General features: G+C 36.8%; 1 protein-coding gene across 2 annotated transcripts in view; it reads left to right on the top strand.

Moving 5' to 3' along the window:
• The first annotated feature begins 750 nt into the window (after positions 1–750).
• Positions 751–25,976, top strand: part of LOC149829771 (TATA-binding protein-associated factor BTAF1-like) — a 61,889-nt gene continuing 36,663 nt past the window's right edge. For both annotated transcript variants that reach the window (XM_090016082.1, XM_090016081.1), the window contains exons 1-12: positions 751–910; positions 3,038–3,098; positions 3,224–3,473; positions 3,778–3,872; positions 11,567–11,787; positions 11,963–12,020; positions 15,657–15,738; positions 17,696–18,033; positions 21,980–22,088; positions 22,187–22,778; positions 23,064–23,196; positions 23,299–23,367. In XM_090016082.1, coding sequence (XP_089872208.1) covers positions 3,425–3,473; positions 3,778–3,872; positions 11,567–11,787; positions 11,963–12,020; positions 15,657–15,738; positions 17,696–18,033; positions 21,980–22,088; positions 22,187–22,778; positions 23,064–23,196; positions 23,299–23,367 — 1,746 coding nt within the window. In that variant the 5' untranslated portion in view covers positions 751–910; positions 3,038–3,098; positions 3,224–3,424. The remainder of the gene's footprint in view (positions 911–3,037; positions 3,099–3,223; positions 3,474–3,777; positions 3,873–11,566; positions 11,788–11,962; positions 12,021–15,656; positions 15,739–17,695; positions 18,034–21,979; positions 22,089–22,186; positions 22,779–23,063; positions 23,197–23,298; positions 23,368–25,976) is intronic.

Raw genomic sequence — 25,976 nt, 5'->3', positions numbered from 1 at the left:
GGATCGGTGCAATTACATGGCCCAAAATTTGTGCATTAAGCACCGGATTGCCCTCCATCTGGCCTTGGGCCCGAACCTGACAGGCCCGTCCCAAGGGTGATTAAATAATTAATGCACAAATATTTGCTCAAACATATTGCACCTGATCTTTTCACCGTATAAAGGGTATGGGCATAAAAGATGCTGACCCGAATATTATTCGGGTCGATCAAAGTAATATATGAGCCTACTTTAGGTTATGTTTTTTGCCTCTACCCAATGTTTTATATATATGTACTTTTAGTAAAAATTAAGTTTTTGAAATTATATGAATCCGGGTTTGCGATTTCATTTTCCGGCATGAAAAATGCCGGTCCGAACCCGACCGAAGTAATATATGAGCCCGGTATGGGCTATGATTTTTGTTGGATATCTGACCCAACATGGCCTTTTTTGCTGGATATCCGACCCAACCCAAAGTGCTTTATATGTATTTTTAGTAAAAAAACGAGTATTTGAAATTATATGGTTCCGTGTTTGAGATTTCATTTTCTTTGAATCTGAACTCGGACCAGACAACTTGTTACTTGGGTGGGTTCGGGTTTACCTTTGATTGGTCGGATACCCGACCCGTTTATGCGGCTGGAGCCGGACCGACACAAGTTTATTTATTTTTAATGTTTTTGTTCTGGTCAACGATATAGGGCTATTTTGGTCCCCATCCGTTGACCAACCTCATGAAAAGGGAGGGTGAGGAACCCACCCAACCCCACCTTCACACACACGCATCATCGTCCCCGTTCCCGACCCAAACTCTCCCTCCCTCAGCCCTACGACACCTTCCCTCTCCCCTCCGCTGGTATCGATTCTCCCGACGGCGACATCCGCGGACGGAGAAAAGGATTCGGAGAACTCCGGCAACTTAGAAAAGGTAAGTTTTGCTTATATATTCCATTTATTTGCGTTTTTTGCTTTTATAACGAAAAAAGGGCAAAATCCCAAAATTTTCCTAACAGCCATTTATTTTTTTTCCGGCCGGAGGTATGAGTTTCCATAATAGGCAAAAGCCCTTTGTTTTCGTAAAAAAAAACAGTTTAGTTATCTTAATGTACTATGTTAGTTTTTTTATTAGGGTTACTCTTATGTCGTTCTTTTCTGCCTTTTCTTATTCTAATGTTTGTATTTTAGAAATATTTGAGTTGTTATGTGCTTTCATTTGAATGTAACACGTTCGTAATTTGGGTTTGTATTTCTAGGGTTTTCTGTTATTTCCTTTATTTTTACTAGGTTTTAATTTTCGTTTGACTGTCTTTCATACATGCATTCTAACCATTTTTACTGTTTGTATCATTTAGCTACGTTTTGATGCTTTTGCATTTGCTGTTAGCTAACTTTTTTTACGAAAACAAATAATCGAATGTGCTGTTTATTTAGATGGATCACATGTTCATATAAATTGCAAATATGGACAGAAATTGCAATAAGAAAACGAGGTAACCAAATTATATCAAAATACGGCCTTACAGCCACGTTTGCAAAGCTAGTATATGTGCCTGAACTTTTGTTAGAAACTGGGTGGAAATTTTCTCTCCCTCAATGTGCACCATTAATCTGATTACTCGGAGAATTAAATGAATGATGAGAGAAAATAAAGGAAACCGTGTTCAATCCTAGTTCTTCCACCCGAACACTTCTTATCTCAATTATTGAAAAGATAGAGCCAGAGGAGCTATCTGCGGTTTTCACCCAATAATACATTTATGTCATGAAAATAGATGTTGCAAGGTGGTTTGGTGGGTTGGGTTGTGGGGGTTGGGCAGTTTATTGTTTTACATTCACCCAAATTGTGCTAGTTGAGTACAATAGAGAGGAAGATGGTTGGGTGCAATGGAGGAGTTTTTGATCGTTCTAACATATTTTATTGAAGAATGAAATCAAAATCTGTAACTGCTAGGACAGCGTGATTGTGGAAGTTGTGGCTCGTCAATATGGACATGGTGGCTAAAGGAAATCATAAACTCCTAACTCTATCCCACAAATATTCTGCTTTTTTTAGTAGGTTTCTTGTTGACTGAAATAGAGGGGTGGCGAGGAGCTCAGTTTTCCTCAATAAATAGAGGGGTGAGGAGCTCTCTTTTCCTCAATAGTGTGCCATCTATTTTTTTCTCAGAGTAGTTATGCAAGTTAAAACAATTTCCAAGTTGGTTAAAAGCTATTCCTAGCTCTCCCTAAGTCTCAAGATTCATGTCAGTGAATAATGCTTGTCAATATGTTCTAAATGCAGTTCTCATGTTGCTTTTTGACCCACTGTCCTTGTCCAATTGTGTAACTTATAGAAACCTAAAGCAGCATCGGGAGCATTAGGTTGTCTATTTTACCCTAAGAGCGATTGAATAATCCATATGATCTGGAGCTGGAACATAGTTCTCGAAAGTAATGGAAAAGTGGGAGGCTATGTTTGGAGTTTGGACATTTGCTTTAATAATCGGCCTCAATTTGTTGCTTCTTTTTCTTTCATGTCTCTTACCTTGTAGTCATTGGATAATGATTGTTCATATTAACTATTAGGCAGTATCAAATAGAACAAAAAGAGTTTTTTTTTAAGCCATTATAAGCTGATTAAGGTATTTCATATCATAGACCAGGATTGCTAATCTTCTTTTGCTATACCCTCTTACAGTTAATGGAGTTTCTATTTGCCGAGATAGCTTTCCTCATCACTCTTTCTTTCCTTTTTACTGTACATATCTATGTTGTGCTCTTTTTACATGAATAGGTGCTGTCAATTTGATATCTGCTTTTATGTCCTTGCTGCAGGTGTATTTTCCTGGTCTATCTTCCTTCATTCTTATGTAAAGAATTACATGTTATATATGATACTTAATCCATTATGAGCTCTTATGCTGCATGTAATTTTGTGTCAAAATTGAAGGTTACTTTTGTTATGGCCATGCTTAGATATGCTTAGTTGTCTCTTGAAAAAGATTGACCGAGATCAGTTTATAGTTGAAATGATGTATCAGCAATAAATTCTGAAGTTCTTGTTAGCATTCAACAGGCGTTCGCTGCGTTTCTTATCTTATAAATATATGGGATTTTCATTGAATCATTTAATTTAGGTGGGTGAATTCATTCTTCCAATTTTCTTTGGCTTTTTGTTCCTTGATGGTCTTTATGCTTCAGCTTTTCCTCGCAAGGAAAAAGATACAGAATACTAATTTGTTGACCTGCATGTTTGACGTAGGTGATTGAATGCATCATTTATTTCAGGGAGATTTGCTCTGCAACATGCTTGTTACTGATTTCATTCAAAGAGGAAAAAAGTCCTGCTTTAGTGAAGGGGTGCATTTGCTGTTTGATACCTTGGAACTCATAGGCTAGGAAAGACTTTATACATGCCTTCCCGAGTGGCTCGAATGAAAGGCTGTGGAACTATCCAGGTTTTATGGCTCAACAATCTTCTCGTCTTCATCGCTTGCTTACGTTACTGGACAGTATCCTTTTTTCCCTTCATTACATTATAAAATTATCTTTTTTGATTGACTGACCCTGCTTTAGTATAAAGTTCTCTCTCTCTCTCTCTCTCTATATATATATATATATATATATATATATATATATATAGAGAGAGAGAGAGAGAGAGAGAGAGAGAGAGAGAGAGAGAGAGAGAGAGAGAGAGAGAGAGAGAGAGAGAGAGAGAGAGAGACTGGTAACCATCATAACGTCTATGGGATAATGAACACAAATTTGTATCACACTTTATTATGTTTCAAGGAAGTTTCCTTTACCAAAATTTAGCTGGTTCAACTCAAGCAACGAGGTTTGCAGCTGCAAGGCAAATTGGTGATATTGCAAGGGCACATCCACAGGACTTGAATTCCCTCTTGAAGAAGGTTTTGATTGACTTAAGTTAAACTTTATTTTGTGTTCCACAATATTTTATTAGTTTCTTATCTGCTCTATATAGCTATTCCAATTGTCATTTTTTGGTTAAAATGTGCTACTCTGCGTCTGAGTGATCATTCAATTCTAGTTGGACAGCAAGGATATGGTTCTGTCTCTCTTAACTGTGGCACCTGAGAAACTGTTAGCAAGGATACGGATAATTCTTTGTGATTGTTCTATTGTTGGTAAACTTTTATGCAAATGTTTCAATGTTCATCCAAACAAGATTCCATGTTGTCTCTTATCTGTACATAATATCTATTTGAGATTAGTTTTCTTCTTTTGCACTTGGTGTGCTTGTTTCATATCCTATTTTGATCTATGCAGCTCAGCTATATTCTGCTATGGTGTGATCATCTATTGGCCACCATATATCTCGATAATGATCTGGGCAGTTTTCTTATTGGAGTTGCCCAGATTTTCTTACCAAGCTATAGTCACTTTTCTGACTGTGGCTGCTTTTGTTGGCTTTCATGTGCCCTATAAGTGACATGATTACCTGAGCTGCATGGCTGGTCAGTGCTTTGCCCGTTTTGAACGGTGGCAGCCAGCTGGCTGCTGCCCATGATCAAGCCTGTCTGGGCTAGGTTTTTGAGCCTGCCTGTTTACAGGCCATGGCCAAGATGGGGTGGCTTGTTGCCCACCCCTATAGTAACAGAGCGTCTTGCCCACTCAGGATGGACGTGTTCCGACTGGTAAGTGCTATTGTAACCCAATGATATCTTGTGAATAAATTCCTTTTATGGAGTCACCCTCAAAGGGTGCATTGCATAACTAGGAAATAAAGAGCCATTGCTCCAAGTGTGGATTATAACATGCACTTAGAGAAAAATAGTTCGCCTTCCCTAGAATTCTAATGTATCTAATTACATCACGGTGGCTGATTTTGGTCAAAATCTTCCTATTGCTCATCATTGTTAACTTTTGGTGGCATGGCTTCTCACAGTGTCTTATTTCCATTGCTGCTTAAAAACATCATCTAGACAATGGCTATTCTTGCCATAGTTGGCAAACCCGTGACTCGGACTCGGATCGCCCGACCCCTGACTTGCGGGTCAGTGGGTCGTCTCGGTAACTCAGACGGGTTAGGACCTAAATTTTTTTACTGTTTTTTTTAAATAATGCTTTAAAAATTGAATATAACACTGTTTTCTACAATGTGAATGCAAATAATCAAACTCCAAGCAGCAAATTCACTAAATCAAAGTATCAAAGAATAGAAGCTACGAAATACCTGCATAAAAAATAAAATAAGCTTCATATCTGCACATACATAAGAACAATAATGAAATGAATATTAATAATTGAGCTACACAGGTAGAAATAAAACAAGTAAAAAATGAACAAGTAAACTAGTAATCACTACCTTTCTAAGTTCTATTCATTTCTAAGAGCATTATGCATTAAAAATTGAAAATCATAAAATGCAATTAATACATAACGTAATAGAATAAACTAATAAAGAAGCATACCTGAAATTTTAAATTCCAAATTTCAACCTGTTGCAAGCATCATTTTGTAATATTTTGGCACTAATAAAAACTATAAAATGGACAAACAATTAACAATTTATCATCAAACTTCAAAATAACTAGTAATGTTTCACATTTCACAACTTCATAAGTTTAGAACTTCAGAATTTAGATTTTAGATAAGTTCGATAATCCCATACGTGCCACCGTATGCAATCAACCTGTCACAATTTAGAAATAGAAGCACCAAAATGGCATAATGGCATAATGCACAATGCACAATGCCAAAAAGTCAAAAACCCCAAAAAGAAGCCATCATCTTAAAAGTCAAAACTCCTAATCAGTCCTACACTTCTAGTCCCAATCCTAGGTCCTATCCTTTGTAATTGTATCCTACCATCAATAATCAAAGTCAACTAGCCAAAGGCCCAAAATGTCAAACGATTCAAACGAAAGACTCAAAGTCTCAAAAAAGGGTCTATGTCATGACTTAAGAATACGAATCATGATAATCATCTTCTCCATCAACTCCACTAGACACCAAATCCATCATCTCAACCGAATCCTCATTGTCATTAGTAGCATGCACTTGTGTTGCGTCACTAGCTGACGCACAATATTAAGCGCAGGATCAATGCCGCGTCACACCACAAAACAGTGCACAACTTGCGCTAGGTGGATCACAGGCACTCAAACCTCTTTGCGCACAAGCAAAGAATTACAACTGAATGTAAATGACATGCACAACTCACAGTCAGGAATGTGTTGGCGCTGTCCAAGGATCCTAGGTCAAGGACTATTGCTGCTGGGTCACTGTGCACAGCAATGCGCATGCCTTCATTCATGCATGCAGTAATTCAGTAAGGTCTATAGGCCCTGTGCATAGGAACAAACACATGGAGTGCGTATGCTTAATTTCCAATGCAACGCATGATAGTAACAAACACAGGGTTGTTCTTGCACTTAGCTTGCGAGAAATACATGATGAAGGCGAGCAGGAGCTTGTCCCACCATCGGAGGCCAGGGATGCATTCGCGGTTCAATCACACGCCTTGAAGGAAGTCGTCAAGTATGGGTTTCACTGTCAAATACCACCAACGCTCAGGTAGATGCGTAATTCAACACACTTTTACGTTCAGCAGAATAAATTGAACTGTAAAGAGTTGAGAATTGTTAATGCACTTATCTATTGAATTGATCAAGACAACCGTGAGCTCAGATTAGCTATGCCTAATTCAACACTCTTTTACATTCATCCGAATAAATTGAACTGTAAAGAGTAGAGAATTGTTAATGCACTTATCTATTGAATTGATCAAGATGATCCTGAGCTCAGATTAGCTCAAACGATGCGTCTGAGGCATAAGATGATTCAGATGAGAGGAATCGCAGATTCACACGGCTCAAATCCCAAATCTGCACAGTTGCACACGGTCCAACCATCGATTATGATCCTTTAAGCGTTCAATGATCATTCAACATTATCAGAACCTCCATAACACGATCAAAGCCTTCAATTTGCAAATCGGCAGCACAGAAAGGTCAGATCGTTCCGTCAAGCTGAAGATCCACTTGAGACGATCTCATCTCCTCAGCTTTATTTCGGTCGGTCTGTTCTTGCCTTCAGTGTCCTCAGCGTGAAGAGAGGAAAAAAGCGACATTGAAGAAATGCGGAGGAAGGAGATGGCGTGAATCCATAAGTGAGAGCTTATTCCTCTCCTAAGGCCCAACCTTCACACGGTGAGGCTAAACTCTCAAATGAGAGCAATTCTATTCTAGATTTTCCAAAGATACAATTCATAAGGCTATAGGTCTATTTATAGGCCCAGCCAAAACAAAATTTGAGAAAGTCAACAAATGCTGACATGGTGCTGACTTGGCTCAGTCAAAGATGGCGCCTAAGAGAGAACCAAACACAGCTTCCTATCGTTCTCGCCTTCTGAGTCAATCATGCTGACCGTGCTGCTAAGCTGGCTATCTCGAGCCCACTTCCCTGGTTGCATCCTGGCTTGTGTGACGCTGCTGATTGCTGATCGCGCCGTTGTGCTCGTTCCTGGGTGCTGGTGCGTGTGCACATGCATGGAACGACTAGTGCTCTCAGCTGTGCGCGACCCAGTGGCTGCCTGTCTGATGCAGAGTCTTGGTTGAGTACAGCATTGCGCTCGGTCTCGGTTGTGGGTCTGGTCGGTTCACAACACTTGTGCTAATTAACCAACATCTTCATTCTCTTGATCTTCATTATTCTCTTATTCACACCTTACCAATTCCATGTCCATATTCTCTTGTTGAGAATCATCATCCTACATTTGTAAGAGAAGAAAATCATAAGAAATATTTCAATTTTCAAAGATACTCCTAATCAAATGTTCATTATAAACTAACAAAAGGGTAACAAATTAAATTATTAATATAATAATGCACTTAAATCCTTAAATTGATAAAATAAGCAAATAACAAACACTTCACCAGCCACACCATTTTCTGCATCTCGTGTGATCCAAAAGTCAATTGGATTTTCTAAGAAAATATTGTCAAGTGTCACATGATTGGAGTTTCCAAAACTCAAGACTGTCTTCTCCCTCAATCTCAAAACTAGATCATTCAATCGTTTTTGCTGCAACCTATTGCGCGTCTTTGTATGCACTTGGCCAAATGTGCTCCAATTGCGCTCACATCCACTGGAGGAACAAGTTTGACTAAGCATGCTTATTGCAATTTTTTGCAATTCTGGAGTACATCATCACCCTTGTTCTTCCGATCATATTGCTAAAGAATGAATAATTAGCTATAAGTTAATATTTTTATGAAACAATGAAACAACCATCAAGTTACAACTTACATACTTGGTGAAAATTGAAAAATCAATATCAATATAAAATTACAAACGCAATAGCTATGCACCTGGTAGTTTAGTTCTTTATTTCTAGTCTTCACTACCAAATGTTGACCAAAATCTGAGGCAGCACATGTAAAATCTTTGATCTAAAGAAAATTATGAAGTCAATAAATAATTTTCATATTCATGTTTTATGAATAATTGAATACATCTGCACGGTACAATATAATATATACCTTGAACTTTGAAGTTATGCAAAAAACTTACCTGAAGGGTTGCATCCACTGCTTTCTTTTGATCAGTCTCTAGGCGCAAAATGCATTGCTTAAAGCCACACCAAATCTCAGGATGCTGAGAAAAAACATCAAGTCATCATGTCATCAACATCATATTAATAGAAATAGTAAAATACTAATAAAAATAAAAACATTTGTTTGATAACTAGATAGATTTTTACTTTTACTTTTGAGAATTCAAGTGCTGGATTTAAAAAATATCCTGTAGCATGAAGAGAGTGGTGGAGTTGGTCCTCCCATCTTTTGTCAATCAAATCCCAATAAACTTTATACCTCCTTTTATCTCCACCATAGATATCTCTAATTTTCATTTTAGCCCTATCCATTGCCTCATAAATGTACCCCATTTTTGGTTGATCATCACTATCCACCAACCACAAGACTTGAAGTAGAGGTTCTATAGTTTTTACTAGGCCCTATGCTGTCTTCCAAAAGCATGTATCCATGATAATCTCTTCAACTGTCTTTCCTTCTTCAAGTTTTGAGAATCGAGAATTAACACATTGATCGGATACGAACATCTTTCTCAATGCAACTAAGCTTTGAAGCAAAATAAAATTTGTTCCAAATCTTGTTTCTACAGGTCTTAAAATCTTCCTTTTGTTGGTAAAATCATTCCTTGTTATGTGTAGCAACAACTAATGGTTTATATAAATTTTGTTACTCTCATTGCCCTATCAATGCATTTCTTCACCCTTTTCATCTTTCCAATATCTTCAATGACGAGATCCAAGCAATGGGCGATGGAAGGAGTCCAAAATAAATTGTAATCCTTTTCCAACATTCTTCCAGCAGCAACAAAATTTGCTGCATTATCAGTGATCACCTGAAAATAAGAAATGGAGAAGCTGAAAAATGAAAACATTAACATATAGAATTAAAATGTAGAAAAAAGATTAAAAGATAACTATTATTATGCTATATATTGAATTGGAGCAGGTAAGAGTAAACTGAAAATTGAAAATGCAAAGTTGAAACAATGAAGTAATTACCTGCACAACATTCTCCTTTTGGACTTGAAGCACCACTTGCTTTAGGGTCTTAAATAGATTGTTTGCATCTTTAACAATATCAGATGCATCAACAGATTTAAAAAAATATACTGTTTTTGAGCAATAAACCAAGAAGTTGATCAATGGTCTGCTCCTATTATACTTCCAGCCGTCAGCCATGATTGTGCAACCAGTTAAGCTCCATGATTCTTTAAACTCTTTTAAAGATCTTTTAGTCTTTTTGATCTCATCATTCCTTTCTGCTTGGAGGTTTCAAACTAGCTCCGACTTCACCCACAACTCGTAACATCTCATTGAATGGGATTGCAACATGATAAAAAACCTTTAATTTGCTGTGCACATTCTTTGTCTTGTTTGTTTATCCATTGCAGTTTTCAGGTTTACTTGTTTGAGAGGGGTAAACTTAGGCGTTTTTTTCACTACAAACTTGTCCAGTGATCCTCCAATCTTTCAACCTTTCTGTGTATTCTCTTTTGTGTTTGAATAAGGTCTTAGTGCTCTTGGAGTTGGAGTTTCTACAACAAATTTTCCAATTTTCAATCTAGAGGGATTCAATGCATCTATGTTGTCATCTTCACTATCATCCAAATCAAATGAAGCCATTTCTTGCATCCTCCTATTCATGTCTGATTTTGCATATTTATACCCTAAAATATTTTGCAAGGTGTTGTTTTAACCTATTTATGCCACTCAGACATCTGCTTTCCATAATAAGAACACCTAACCCTCTTATTTTTCTTCTCAGTAAGCAGTCCATGGTCCCAACCGGGATCTCTATCCTTTGTCTTGTTTTCTACATGCCAATTTTTAGAAAATATAAAAAAATGTGCAGCATATAATTTAGCAGTATGCACACGAAGACAAACAAAATTGTGCAAACATCCCCAGTTGTGCAAAACGGCACACTGCATACTTAAATGTGAGGGTTTATTTTGTTATCCACACAATCCCACACTGCACGCACACAAACATGGTACACAAAATGGTGAAAAACACCCAAAATGTGCATCATGCACACTGCGATATAAGGAAACCCCCAATAGTGTGGAGAAAAAAAAAAGGAATCTATGGCCCCCAACACACACACACACACACACACACACACATATATATATATATATATATAGATAGATAGATAGAGAGAGAGAGAGAGAGAGAGAGAGAGAGAGAGAGAGAGAGAGAGAGAGAGAGAGAGAGAGACTGCTTGCCTGCGATGGATGATTGTTGCTGGTGGTCGCTGGCAGTTGCTGCTGCTGCTAGGGTTCATCGATTGAGAGCGGGAAGCAATTGGAGTGGAAGGGAGTCGAGACCCTGTGCTCGAAAAAAACCCTTTTATATGTTCAAAACAGGTGCGTATTAAAATGATCCGTTTCTAAACCTGATTTGACTTGACGACTCAGTCAATTCAGTGCAATTCAGGCTGTCTCAGTCCTGAATCGGATGATTCAGGCCTGACTCGGCGACTCGCCGAGTCAGGCGATTCCCATCCGATTCATGCCCGATCTTGGTTAAAATGGGTTTGGGGTGAGTCGGTGGCCTAGTTAATGGGCGATCCGATCCGACTTGGGTGATTCCCGAGTCGGATCGCCAGGTTTGCCAACTATGGTTCTTGCAAGTCTGCCTTGATGTTTATATGTGTAAACCTGACTAGGTCTTGGTTTGGACACAGAGCAATATATGCTATTCTTCTCATCCAGAACTTATGTTCTTAAATTCATAGTCTTGATCACTCCTTGATCTATATGACTGAAGCATTACAGCATCAGAAGTCCCATAATAATCAACAAAGCACATAAATTTGAGCTATTATGTTTCCTTTTATTTTCAGGGAGAGTTCAGAATTCAACAATGTGTATTATTGTATTAGTATTCTCTATAATGATTTTTTTCCTGATCCTGATAATTGCCATATTACATGAAGCTTTTCATTTTTTTCTTTCTTTCTTCTGGCATTTGTGATGATGGACTGCCCTTTCATGTCTCTGTTCAATGTAGTAATGCATGTTTTCTTCTGCTTATTTGTAGATATCTCAATACCTTCGTAGCAAGAATTGGGATACTAGAGTTGCTGCTGCTCACACTGTGGGGGCTATTGCTGAAAATGTTAGACATACATCTCTAAATGAACTAATATCATGTCTTGAGTCTGAGATGCTTAAGGCTGGAGTCTCTGATGACGTGAAGGCCCTTGTGTCTGACTGGTGTAGTGCTAATCCAAAACCAATAGCTGGCCTGTCCTTTGGAAGGTTAAGTCTACACAAAGTTCTGCTTCTTTCCATGTCTTGTATTTTTATTCTAATTCTTTCCAGCATCAATATTTGTGACTAGCTTTTCTCACTTCTATGTGATTTCCAATTGAAGTATAGACAAAGTCAAATAAAAGTTATATTTATTAAATTTTATTTTCATTTGTTGTTGCAGCTTTGACATAGGCAAGGTGTTGGAGTTTGGTGCTCCACTGTTGGCATCTGGGGGCCAGGTATTGTGGGCCCTTTCTTTGGGCTGTATACTATTCTTTATTATTATTTGTTACTGCCTTAAAACAAAATATTTGTTTTTTCTGTCACTTTCCATTGCTGCAATAGAGTTATGCTAGTGGGTGAGTTGTCCTTGCACCTTTGCAAGACATATCTTGTGCTCATGTAATTGCTACCTTTTTCATATTGGATCTTATTTTGCTATGCAGATGCATCTACTTATTTGACATTTGTTGTCCGACCTTTCTGTTTCCATAAAGGCTGTAACTTATGTCCATATTAATATCACTAATATTTCTGTGAGACATTGGGGAAATGAGATTTCCCTGACGTATTCTAAAGTTGTGTCTCACCAAGAAAGTTATTACTTTGAGAATATAATCTTCTCTCATGATGATAACTATGCAGTGAAAACTCAAAACCTCATTACTTGATTCTGAAGCATCATCTTGGTTCTTACTTTTTTATTAGAGCATTTGTAGAAACAATATGAGTTTTAGTTAACTGCAAGAAGATAACCTTCTATTTATTCATGTCATAACCTATTGATGATGCAAAATTTTCTAATTCTGGTCATATAGTGTTGAATAAAATTCTGAAGGTCAAATCAAACAGACAGAATTTCTAGGTTTACTGTGTCCCAAGAAGTATCCTATTCTTTACCAAACGTCTCAAAGTCGTAAGCCTCTCCCTAATTCTCAATTTCTATTTGAGAAACTTCTTTTGTGCTGGCTTTTTTGTTTTTGGAATTGTCTTTCAAGTCATGCCACTCGTAACCCATGACTGCTTCTCGTTACAGTTTCAGATTGGGTTGAAAATTGGTCAGAGGCCCAGCCGTCAACCCAACCAATGTCTTGAGTTGTTGGACACATTCAAAATGGATAAGATCATGGCCTTTGCTGATTTAGAATGTACCCATGATGCAATACACAAAATAAAACAACGTTTGCTCTATCCCAGCATCATGTGGAGTCTATCCTGACTAGATCTGAATCAGCTATGTAGTCTGTGATTTTGGTTGGATACTGTGTCAAATAGATACTCCATTTTCAATCTCATTCTTAGTCCTTCACTCCCTTGTGTCATAGTCATAAGGGAGAACTCCATGAAATGGGTGTATCCTCATGTGTAGAGCCATATCCATTTGACACAGGTTGGCTTTTGTCTGGATAGATCAATTGGAGTGGATGTAATTTGCCCAAAGTTTTCTCATGGAAACTAGGTCTTTCTGAATTCTGAATGTGAGATTATGCTTGACCTGAATCCAAGTCTGATATTTGGTAGCCTTGTTCATATCATAGTCACAGTATCAGCTTTTTTCTTTTCTCTTTTTTGAAAATAACACTTATAAAAATCCCTTTTCTGGAAAACGATTTAAAACTAAAATATCACATTTTACCAATTTTATTTCTGTAAATCGTGATATTTTCAGTCATTTACTTTCATATTTCTTTTCAACACTTTAACTATGTTTTATGCTTCTTTCTTTTATATTTCAATTTTTTTTGTAACTTCTATTGAAAATAAGATGAGAGAGAATGGTTTATGGTGGTTTGGACATATTCGGCGAAGGCCTAATGATGCTCCAGTTAGAAGGATGGAGAAATGGGAAAATATATTAGTTAAAAGAGGTCGGGGTAGGCCTAGAATGACTTGGATGGAGATGATAGGAAAGGATGTGAATGCTTTGAACCTCACCGAGGACATGGCATTGGATAGAAATGATTGGAGGAGAAGGATTCATGTGGAAGACCCAGAATGATTTTCTTTGTTGGTTCATATCGCCGACCCCAATTGTTTTGGGATAAAGGCGTAGTTGTTGTATTTACATTTCTACAAAAGCGTTATTGTCTAAACATATTCTTTTCTTACCTATTTCTGCTATTTTTCATATTTTTAAAAGTTTTAGTTGTCTACATTTTCCTGACATTTATTAAACCATCCTATATTATTGTGAGTTTTGGCCTTTTGCTTGCCAAAATATACCCGAGATCAATATTTGTGCGATCATCGGTGACTGAATACATAATTGGACCCTATTTGTGGTCCATACGTGAAAATGTAGGATGGTGGTTATCCGGGTGGTTTGGACCTAGGATTCATTTTGGCCAAAACATCAATATGAAATAAAGGGTGTTTCAAGCTGGATTGCAGACAAATAAATGAGTAAAAAAAAACCAAGTGACTTCCAGATGTGTGTGTGTGTGTGTGTGTGCGCGCGCGCATGCGCGTGCCTATGCTTGCATTGCTGACAGTAGATCGATCAAAATATTCTTCCCTAGTGTGTATCAAGATTTCTTGGATCCTTCTCACATGGCGTACAACCTATCATGAAGTGGCACGGATCTTGAGACAACTGAAAGACAAGAAAAAGGATCTAAAGCATAAACATAATTCATTTAACCAAAGATAATAAGCAACATATTTATACACCTGTAAGGGTACCAAGAAATAAAATAAATAATTTTTATTAATAACAAATAAAAGAAATTACAAATGAACCTCACTACAAAAACACTTAAACACACCCCAGATGTACATCCATCCTCTCTCACCTATACAACAAAAGGATGCACAATATATAGAGGAAGACATAGCGACTAGTTTGACTAGTCAAACTAGCCGTTAGAGCTAGTCCTAACGGCTAGTTGTCAAACTAGATGTTAGAGCAAATCCCATTTTGCCGTTACAAACCCCAACGGCTAGTTGGTCAATCTCATTTGACCAAAAAGAAAAGTAAATAAATAAATAAAATTACAAAAATTAGTCATCTTAAACAATGACTAATAATAATAAAAATAAAATCCCTATTCTACCCAAAAGTATACAATATATATACTTATCCTAAACTATCCTTTTGCTAAAATCTAAATCACATACAATGAGAAAGAAAATACAAAAGAAATACAAAGAAAAATACCGTTTGAGTGCTTACTTAATACAATGGATATATCTTAACACAACCTTACTGACCATGGTTGCACTCCAATTTTTCTGAAATGAATGGTATTATGATTTAATATACTATTATCATGTACCATTATGTAGAAAAGTTGGAGTGCTTACTTATTTCTCTCAACAGTGGTGTCATGCAAGCCATGCTTGAACATGGGCTGTAAATTCATCATCTGAGCTATCCTCTCTTATCTGCTGTGTCCATCATTAACCACATCACCACAGGGTTCTTGTTTAAAGAAAAACAAAGAAGGATTCTTGGTTTTATGACCTTGGGCCTGAAATACTTCTATATTGGTTTATGTGATATTGTGGACTGGTAGGATTTGCACATGAATCTAAAATAGTACTTACCATGAAGTTAGACACCAAGTTCTTCTTTGTCTACAGTTATGATACAAATGGGCTGTTCTAGACTAGAGGGGGAGATTATTAAGATGAATGAATTTGAGAAAATGGACTGTTACATGGAGTTAAGTTACACCTATAATTCCATCAGTTAACACTAGTAATTGTGTAGGATTATATTGTAGTTTAATTAATTAGAAGATTATAGAATGCATAATGTGTTTCTTTACAACATGAATATTAGTGTGGCTGGATGGACCAGGACCAAGACCAAGACCTGACCCAGCTCAGTTGTGTGTTATCTGTCTTACTAATTCATGAATTGTTTGTTCCAGGAGTATGATGTATCCAGTGAAAATGGCAAAATCACAGGCGAGCGTTTGGCTCGTCAAAAGCAGAATCTTCGCCGTCGATTGGGTCAGTATGAATTTATTTACCTTCCATTACTTGTGTGTGTGCGTGTGCGTGTGCGTGTGCGTGTGCGTGTGCACATATATGATTTACCATGATCTTTCTTGTTCTTTAGGTGGAATGCATGAAAATATTTTCCTCTTTTTAGCTTGGAGGGTGTTTCTTTTCTCTTTAGTTGTGTCAAATTAAATAATTTATTTGCCGCTTGGTTTTCTGTACTTTATTCAAGTAAGTTGTCATCAGCTCACTCCAGCATTTGTGCATAGGTTCCCATCTCACCAGCGTGTGTTGAGGTAACCGTTTGCTGTTTATGTCTGGGAGGGTGTTGAGAAACAGCTTCATGTAATTGTTTTGTGGAAGTTATTTGTCTACATGGGTCAATATTTGCAACTGCCTGTTTGCACTTTTCAAAATATGCCCCGTGCATCTGGTTTTGCACAGTTACTATGGTACTTTGGTTCTCTGTCTCAAACAACTTGCTGATCTGGCTTGCACCGTGTCTTTGAGTCTACTCTTTCAGAGGGCCACATTGGTGTCTCACGTTATACACAAGTTGCACACTTTTGTGTAGAGCATGTTCCTGCTGTTCTTCTCTTTCCTCCTTCAGAAGCTTGTGCCCAATAAATATTATACTTGGTATCTACCAGTACTAGATGTCGATGGATTTCTGAATTCTGATTCAATGCAAGCGACTAGGTTAGTTATGTATCTCAAGCTCATGGAAATCTGCCGTTTCTAATCTCTATTGCTATCATTTATTTCCTTATTTTTATTGTTACTTAAACAACATCATCCTTTTTATTTGGAAATATTTGTCCAAGTAGAATATTTTTTGGGTTAACAAACATCTGATACTCCCAGATACGAGTAATTCTTTTCTGAACTTGGTGTGATTGGAGTCCACGAACCATTCATCGGATACTTAATTGATGAGGTCCCTTGTATGTTTCAGTTCAAGTACTAGATTAGTCCTTAATACATGCTGCTTTGGGAGGCTTGTTTTATCAATTTTCAAAATTAGAATGCGACTAAATCTGCTCTTCTGATCTTGGATTTTTGTAATATCGGAAGAACTCATGTGAGAAGATGCTGGAATACATCGGAGGACGAGTGAAGGTGTGATCACAGCAAGGATGATAAATTGACTTTAGGAAGGAAATGATTGCTGTTCACCTGAAAGTCTCGAGTAGGATACATTAGAAACATGTGAAAGTCTCGAGTAGGATACATTAGAAACATGTGAAAGTCTTGAGTAGGATACATTAGAATCATGCAAAATCTTGATTGTCTGCATACTAAATTTGGGCATGGTTACAGGGCCAATTTGAAAATCTTTCCTAAAACATTTATAGCTTTGGGCATGTTTGCTTAGCCCCAAATGAGATTCATTCTCTCATGATTGTGAGAGAACCACTTATTTGCTGCATTTGTCACGTGCAAGCAAACATGAAAAGATGAGGCAGTGAGATTCAAAATCACATTTGAGGTAATTTTACTCATTTCTTACGTGATTTCAAATCACATTCTCTACCATGTGATTTGGAATCGTGATTTTGAATCACATGAGATCCAAATGGGCACTCTACGTTAAACAACATATCCTTCAGTTACAAAATCAGCTCTATGGATTTCAAAGGAGCAGCTGTGATATCTTATACATTTAAACGATCAATATTTGATGTGTACAAATTATCTGTTTCTAAAGTATTTGCTGCATCTTATATGTGGTAGTTGTTATGGAATGAAATTATTGAAGCCAGCCTTAAAAGGAAAAAAACAGACCTTGTAGTCTGATGTAACTTTGTTACTATGTTGTAGTATTATCCAAGGCAGAGTTAGTTTCTTCTTTGGACAATGCTTGCATACATGATTTCCATTTGCACTAGCTTTTAGAGTTATTTAGTTATCCCCTAGTCCTAAAAGTGTATGTATTAAAAAGTGCACCTTCCTATTCATGCTTCAGGTTTGGATGTATGTGAACAGTTTATGGATGTCAATGATGTGATACGTGATGAGGATCTTATGGGCCAAAAGATCTATTCACATGACAATGGTATAAACTATGGATATCATAGATATCAGTCTGGACAGCAGATACATCAACTTGTTGCAAGTATGGTGCCTAGTTTTATGGCTAAGAGATTAAGTGCGAGGGAGTTGAATCTTCTGAAACGGAAGGCAAAGGTAAATGTAAAAGACCAACCAAAAGGTTGGTGTGAAGATGATGATGGTGAGGCACAACTTTCACAAAGTTTTTTGTCCCCGAAAGCTGGATCACTCGAACCAGTAAGCTCTGATAAGGTAGTAAGCAAATGCTCCATTCTTGCCTGCGTTGTGTTTTCTTTATTGTTGAGTTCTCATCTATTCAAATGATTTGCAGTTGTTCAACATGGTTTTATGCTTCTATGCTCTTGTTTTCCAGCATTCATGAAACATCATAATTCTACATTCATTTGAGAATGAAAATGATTTTTCCAAATGTATGGTCAACTGTTTAGAACTATGTGCATTTTTCTTTTTTCCAATTAGCAAGCTGGGGTTTGTTTCGTTTTGTCCATTTCAAGGAATAATATATGAAGAATGTTCCAGATTTCGTAATTACAGAAGCTTGCCTTTCCAAATGAAAGTCATCAAATTTTTGCAGTGAGATATCAATGGATGCAAAACATCAAAAGGTGAAGAAAAGGACACCCAGCACCAGAAACAAACTCTCTTGAACTAGATCAAGAACAGCTGGATTTAACATGCCCCATCCTTGAAAACATGCCTGTACAAACAACCCTAAGGGATATAATCAACTTGTCATCATGAGAAGAACCATAAAATTTTTTGACACGTGTTCTACACCTACAAACTTCCAGATGGCCTTCCAAACTTTTCACAGTATGGGATACTGCGATGAGACTCACCAACAGAACTACTCACTAAAAAATACTACTTTCCACCAAGTTCCCTATGTTGTCTACGTGGGAATCTGAATGTGAAAGCTGTTGTATGGGTGTTTTCGAGAATACAATAATATGTCCTTCATTGATCCAGGGTAGGCCATGTCTGAACATCCTTGTTCTATGAAACCTTTTTAAAGTTTTCCACAAGTGTACAACACTAATAAAGAGGTACTATTGGCAGTATCTTGCATTATCATGATAAATGCCATTCCGTGAGGACGGAGTGTCCAGATTTTAAAAATGAAAAGCCAACTTCTAACTTATAAATCTCCAAGCAGCAAAATTTTTGATTGAGATGCATTAAAGAAATTCATAGTTGACATTAGAGTAATGAGCTTTTCTTGCCATCACACCATTTGACTGCATTGTTCCTAATATTTACTCCAAAATTACACTGACAATAATGTCCTCAATGGATTTTCTGTAGACTCACAAAGAAGCATCTGCTAGGAAGAGAAGCATTATATTACTGCAGTATATCTTGAATAAGCAGCCTGCCATTTGAATGCAAGATGATGAGAGTGTGCAACTCTTGATTTGTGGTTCTGGCTTCAAATTTGCATTATCTAATGTTGCAATGCAGCATATTCTGAATAAGCAGGCTACCATTTGATGCAAGATAATGAGCACATACAACTCTTGAATGGTGGTTCAGGCTCGAAGTTTGCTTTGTCTAATGTTAGAACCATAGTCACAAATATCAGTATCGGCTATATCTCGGTGAGGCTATTTCTCACGATATTATAGGTTTGGTGATAAATCTCAGGAAAATCTCAGGGCTTAAAACATATAAAAAATAACAAAAATATGTAAGAAAATTTCATGTTTAGACAAAAAATAAATAAATAACAAAAGAAATAAGTAAAAAAATGTAAAATAAAGAAGAAATACATTTAAAATGTAATAAATAAATAAAAACAACAAAACTAATTGATAAAATCATGATAATATCACGAGAATATCATGATATTATTCAATTGGCGATATTTAAAAATATCGCAATACTTTACCTATATTATCGTTTGCTGAATTTACAATGATAATATCTCATTATTTTGAAAATATCGCTGTTTTGTGTGACTATGGTTAGAACATGGTATTTTTATGGATCAATTTGATAATTATCTTATGAAATCAATCTTAAGATTCCAGTCCAACCAAATCAGCCTATCCCTTCTGGAGTAAAAGAAAACCTGCCACCATCTCTTGTTCAGAGAATAGGACGTAGGACTAGGACCTCAATATACTTGACAACCTTCTCTTGGAGGCATCATCAAATCTTTCTTCGAGTATGTATCATTTCCTCATATGAAAGGAGTCAACGAGCGGTTGACTATACCAACTACTGACTTGATCCTTGTAGCCAGACCACCTTCTACCGGCTTATTTCTAACTGTAATCTGTGTCTCATCAATCCAAGAACCTTAGATGATGGAAGTCATCTTCTAACGTTTAGATCAAAGTCAAACAAAACAATCTTGATGAGAATTCTAAATCGCAAGCCTTTCTTTTGTGCGGTTGAAAACTCACATGACATGATTAGTAGGCTAAGTTTAAATATTCCAATGCCAGTGCACCCTTCCTTTTCAGGATGGCACGGATGCAACCTGTTAACATCCACACTATTTCATAGGCACTTTCTAAAGGAATTATCAAGGTAATAAATTATGGTTGACGACCACTGAATGTTAACATCCAGAAAATTGTAATATTGTCAAGGACAATGAATAAGAAATAATTTGACCAGCACAAAAAACAAATTTTAACCTCATCCTTCTAAACCTATCACTAAGATTCTCTTCCAGCTTCTTCACAATTAAGGGAACATCAAGGTACTTTAGAGCCTAAGAACCATTGTCTGATGCTAATTTATCTACTTCAAAAGGGTTGAAGCACCTGTATTGACACGATTACACAAGTGTAGGTATGGCAACCAACATAGCTAGTTATGGGTCAACAAGTTCCAGGTGCAGTCAACTTGCACCTGAGCATTTTGGTCCAGTACTGGACTCAGTCAACTCTGACTAAGTCCAAATCCTTCCAAGTTTAAAAAGCTTTATAAACTATTAAGTTATAGTTTTCATTAGTAACTATATAACATTAAAATCAGTTTTAGACTTTTAGTTCATTTGTGTAATTGTAATTGCATCCGATGGTGTGTGTGTTTATATATTTATGTATGTATGCATACACACACACACACACACACACACACACATCATAGTCACATATATCGGCAATATTTTTAAAATATCGTGATATTATCGCTGTATTTTCAGCAAATGATATTATAGGTAAAATATCACAATATTTTGAAAATATTGCCAATTTGCTAATAACACAATATTATTACGAGAATATCGCAATATTCTCGTGATAATATCACAATGTTATCAATTATTGTTGCTGTTTTTATTTATTTTCTACATCTTAAATGTGTCTTTCTTCTTTATTTATTTCTTTTATTATATATGTATTATTATCTAAACATGATATTTTCTTACATATTTTTGGTATTTTTATATTTTTATTTTTTTAAGCCCCGATATTTTTCCGAGATGTATCACCAAACCTATAATATCGCAAGAAATAGCCTCGTCGAGATATAGCCGATAACGATATTTGTGACTATGATATATATATATATATATATATATATATATATATATATATATATATATATATATATATATATATATATATATATATATATTCCTCTGCACCCTTTGACCCATTTTTTTCTTTTTAAATTGCCATGTCATACCCACTATCACCTGCATCAGCACCTGTGTGACATAGATAAGATATATTTAACAGAACTGTTTTTATCAAGTAATTTTTCTCGAGCAAATACGAGGATTTTTGAGGTGTGTAATCAAGAATAAACAGATGAGAAATAGAGGGTGTACACCATAGAAAAGGAATACACAACTCTGGGTTGGATGGACATGGGAAGTTGTTTAGGAAGCGTCTCCATCACCAGATTTTGTTTTTTAATGGCAAATTTCCTATCATATAATGTCCTACATCACAAGGCTTAGTTTATGGGTCTTTAAGTCCAAAGTAAATGCTATGTCTTAACAACTTTACTACTCCAATGATCATGCAAAGTCTTCTTAAAGACCTAATTTTTCTTGCAGGGCTTTTAATCTTCCTGCTGAGTGCATGGTTTTTTTCTTTTTTTCTGAGTTCATGCATGTGTTATGCATATGCACATCCACATGCATGCTCGACTAACTTTTTATAATTATATGGGTTGTTATTTGTCACTTTGTTCTTCATATATTTGTTCCTTGCAGGTTTCCATAGAAACTGTGGTAGACCATGACAATTCTGAGCAAGAAGGGTATGGGAGATGGCCATTCAGTCACTTTGCCGAGCAGCTCATCCATGACATGTTTGATCCCAGTAAGCTTATTGTGTGTTTTTCTCATTACGGTATCTCCTTCTCTGTTTATCAAGTGACTGTATGCTACAGTTTACTCCTGTTTCATATGCATGTTCAGTATGGGAAGTACGACATGGAAGTGTGATGGCTCTGAGGGAAATCCTTGCTCATCAAGCAGCTTCTGCCGGTGTCCTTGCGCCTGATCTGAACTCTGAAGTTTGGTGTTCTGTTGAAATTGATGATAAAAGTGGACTTAGTGGGGTAAAAAGAGAGAGGGAGATTGATTTAAATGTCCAATTAATGGCAGCTGAAACTGAACCTTTTTTGAAGAGACAAAAATCAGAGACTGATCTCTCTACAGATGTGAATGTGGCTCAGGGTGTACACCTGAAGTTTGAGGATGATATGTCAAGCTTAGAGCTAGTGCAAGAAAGTGGTGGATCAAACATAGGTTCCATTAAAGTTGAGCCAGAATTAGATTCTATTGGTTCTTATTTCCCAAACAGACTGCCACAGGAAAATCACGTAACACAAGATGCTTCTTTAACCAAAAATTATAGCTCAGGCACAATGATGGATGCATTATCTAGTCTTCCAGAAGATTGCAAAGTAGCAAAGCTGGTAAAACTAGCAAGGCATTCATGGACAAAAAATTGGGAGTTTCTCCAAGACTGTGCCATTCGCTTGGTTTGTGTTCTATCTTTGGATCGGTATGTTTGTGACCTTGCTTGTTGTAATGCTGTGTTTCATCATTTTCTTTTGCCATCTTGCATAATTGAACTAGTAGTTATTACTGACCGCATCGAGATATCAGATCTTTACCTGTACGGCTGTAGCCATTTCCCTATTGTCTTAACTATAATTGGATCTACTTGTTTCTTGGTCTCTGTGGAGCATCATCCTCAATTTTTTTCTGCCTCTGTCTTGCTCCAAAAATCTTGACCTTTGAATGCTGCTGCCTGCTTGGGTGGTTATTTAGCTGTTTGCTGTTGCAGATTTGGAGATTATGTTTCTGATCAAGTAGTTGCTCCTGTTCGTGAAACTTGCGCCCAAGCTCTAGGTGCTGTCCTTAAGCATATGCATCCTCCACTAGTTCATGAAACATTGAGCGTCCTGCTACAGATGCAGGTAATTCTTATAATTGTATGTGTTGTAAGAATAAATTGCTAAAATGATTCTTTCACAATTTTTCAATTTTCTGGTTTGGCCTAAAGCCTGTAACTTCCGCAGCACCGTCAAGAATGGGAGGTTCGGCATGGCAGCCTTTTGGGTATCAAGTACTTGGTTGCTGTTAGACAGGTTTTCTTTGACCTTTCATGTCTCTATGAAGATTTGTTGTTTTACTGAATTTTTTTGGTCGTACAAATATGTGCATATTTTCTGTTCTCTGTAAATCTGCAAGGATGCTAGTTTGGTTGGTGTCTTTTATTTTGTACAGTACACCCCATATCCAACACTGCTTACTGAGGCTCTTGCATAGTTGCTTTTAGACTCCATTCACTCATGTCTCATTATCCAACACTATGCTTACTGATACTATTGTAGCATATTTGTGCTTTTAGTAGAAAGAAATGGATCTATTAATGTTGGCATCACCTTTATGGTTTGCAAGACATACGGTGGTTCTTGAGCAGGTAGGTGAGAGGGAAGGATCAGTTTCATTTTCTTTTTCTTTCTTGGAACATCATTTGTATAAACACCTTTTGAAGTGTTTCTATATTATGAGTTTTTTTTTGGGTGTGAAAACAAGTAATAAGACAAAAAATAAAAAGTTAAATACAGTATGTCAAGTTTCTTTCCCTTTAGAAAATGCTATTGATATGTTCTATGAGCCCCCAGCATTGCAGCAGCAATCTTGTTATTCTGCTTAGGTTTTCGTTCCAAGCATGATTTTACTCATTCAGTTGAGGGTTCCTTAATCATGTATAAGCAATGGATCACTTAACTTTCTGCTGTCGTCACTTATACACTTGATTGATGGCTAGTACCTCATCTTTGAGTCTAGTGGCAAATATTGTGTTACTAAGAAGATACCATGAATATATACCTTGTCCTTCAGAGGCGGCCCCTTGTCTAGGTGATTGAAGGTGGGAATGGAAGGATTTGTGTCAAAGGAATCATCTAACTATGAACTCGTGAAAGTTATCTTTTCCTAGGTAAAATATCTTGCTCATCACTTCAATGTTAAGGACCTTAAGGTTAAGAGGGTGTTAATGGAATATGGAGATATATGAGATAATTTCTTTAATAGATGCTAACAGAAAAACAACACAAATGAAAACTAGTGTTAAAAACACCAGGGCATTTTGCATTTAATTCCCACTGTGATTATACCCGTGACTAACCTGGTGAGTATGCTTCTGTGGCCCAGGCTGCTGCCTAGGGTTTACTATCTAAGGAGGGGGCCAACATACCCTGTTTCTACCAATGAAAACTGCTGCCTGGGGTTTACTATCTAAGGGTTCGTCATCATTAGAAAAGACAAGTATTTTTAAAACATAGCAGTGATAACCAGGATTTGTCTGCCCACTTGTGGGGAGTTTGCTACAACGCAAACAATTTTATAGATCAATGGTTGGAAACATTATTTCTTTCTTGTTTAGAAGTCAGTTTATTTCCTTTATATCTTGAATGAGCCATTAGCACTTCACCAAATGCATCTTCTGTAGATCTGATTTGTGAACATCACATCGGTGCAGTCAACTAATGGGATTGTTAAACCAACTGCAAATCGAGAATTCTAGAACAAATGTACATTTCTAATAGATTGAGATTACAAGAACAATAGCTACTGTTGCACTTGAAGGGAGCCTTAGTTTTGTGGTAATTCAGGTCTATTATAGTTTTCAAAGGAACACATTGTCACTCAGTATTGATGATGACTGCATGCTTTTATATGTTATTTGTAGATAACGTGAAGCTAGTGTTGGAACTAATGGTAAAGCCCTAGAGGTAAGTTTTTTGGAAGTTAATAGAATGAGGTCGGGGTTAGCTGCGTGGTTAAGATCACATTATCATAATGGAGGAGTCTCGGGTTCGAATACAATGGGGTTTATCCCCCATCCTACCAATCAAAATGGACAGAAAGAAAGTAGAACAAAAAAAGAAAAATGCTGAAGTTTAGGGAATATGAGAACGTTGGCAGGTCATGGAAATAGAATAACTTGGGCGTAGTTGTTGTTGTTGTGTCAAATTGCAGAGCAGCCAAAACAAAAAGTTGTGCAGGGCATAGAGAAAGAACATAGTGCACTGTATCAAGTGAGAAGCTTCTTGTAAATTGCTTGAGACTTGGGTGCATAATCATGTTTAAAGTTCTTGGAGTGTGATCATGTAAGCGTGAATTCGTCATCCGAACACCCAAGGCTAAAAGATAATTGGGAAGGACAAGGGAACATCTAGTTGTATATTTTTGAGGTTAAAATCTCTGTAAGCTGCTGAACTAATTATCTAAACTTTCTGGTCCAATTTCTGCACAATATATTGAGTAGAAAAGAGAAAAGGGGATCTTTCATCTGCGGTTTTCTATAAAAATATACAAGGATTATCAAATGAATCATCAGCATCAATCCCTTATCCCAACTACATGCGTTAGGATTTACACATCACTGTTCTTTCCACATCCTACTAGAACTAAAACATGATTCCCTCTGCAACCGTTCATATCCTCTCCCACAACGTCCCTCTTTTGCCTTCTCCTTTTCCAGATTCCCTATTTTAACATTGCATGGATCTTTCTCATTAGTGTTGAGCAAGTCTTGATGCGACTCATCCAAACCGTATCATGTGTCACTCACTTTTCTTTTGTTTGCAATACTTCTAAACTTCTAATATACATCTTAACATTCTTTGTTACTTGATGCCTCCATCCCAAGATGTGCTATTTGCAACATGCTTTCTCTCTTACTGTC

Source organism: Nuphar pumila, chromosome 8, assembly GCF_984573655.1.
Source record: "Nuphar pumila chromosome 8, dmNupPumi1.hap1.1, whole genome shotgun sequence".
NCBI classification, from domain to species: Eukaryota; Viridiplantae; Streptophyta; class Magnoliopsida; order Nymphaeales; family Nymphaeaceae; genus Nuphar; species Nuphar pumila.
This window is presented reverse-complemented; position numbering and strand designations above follow the sequence as displayed.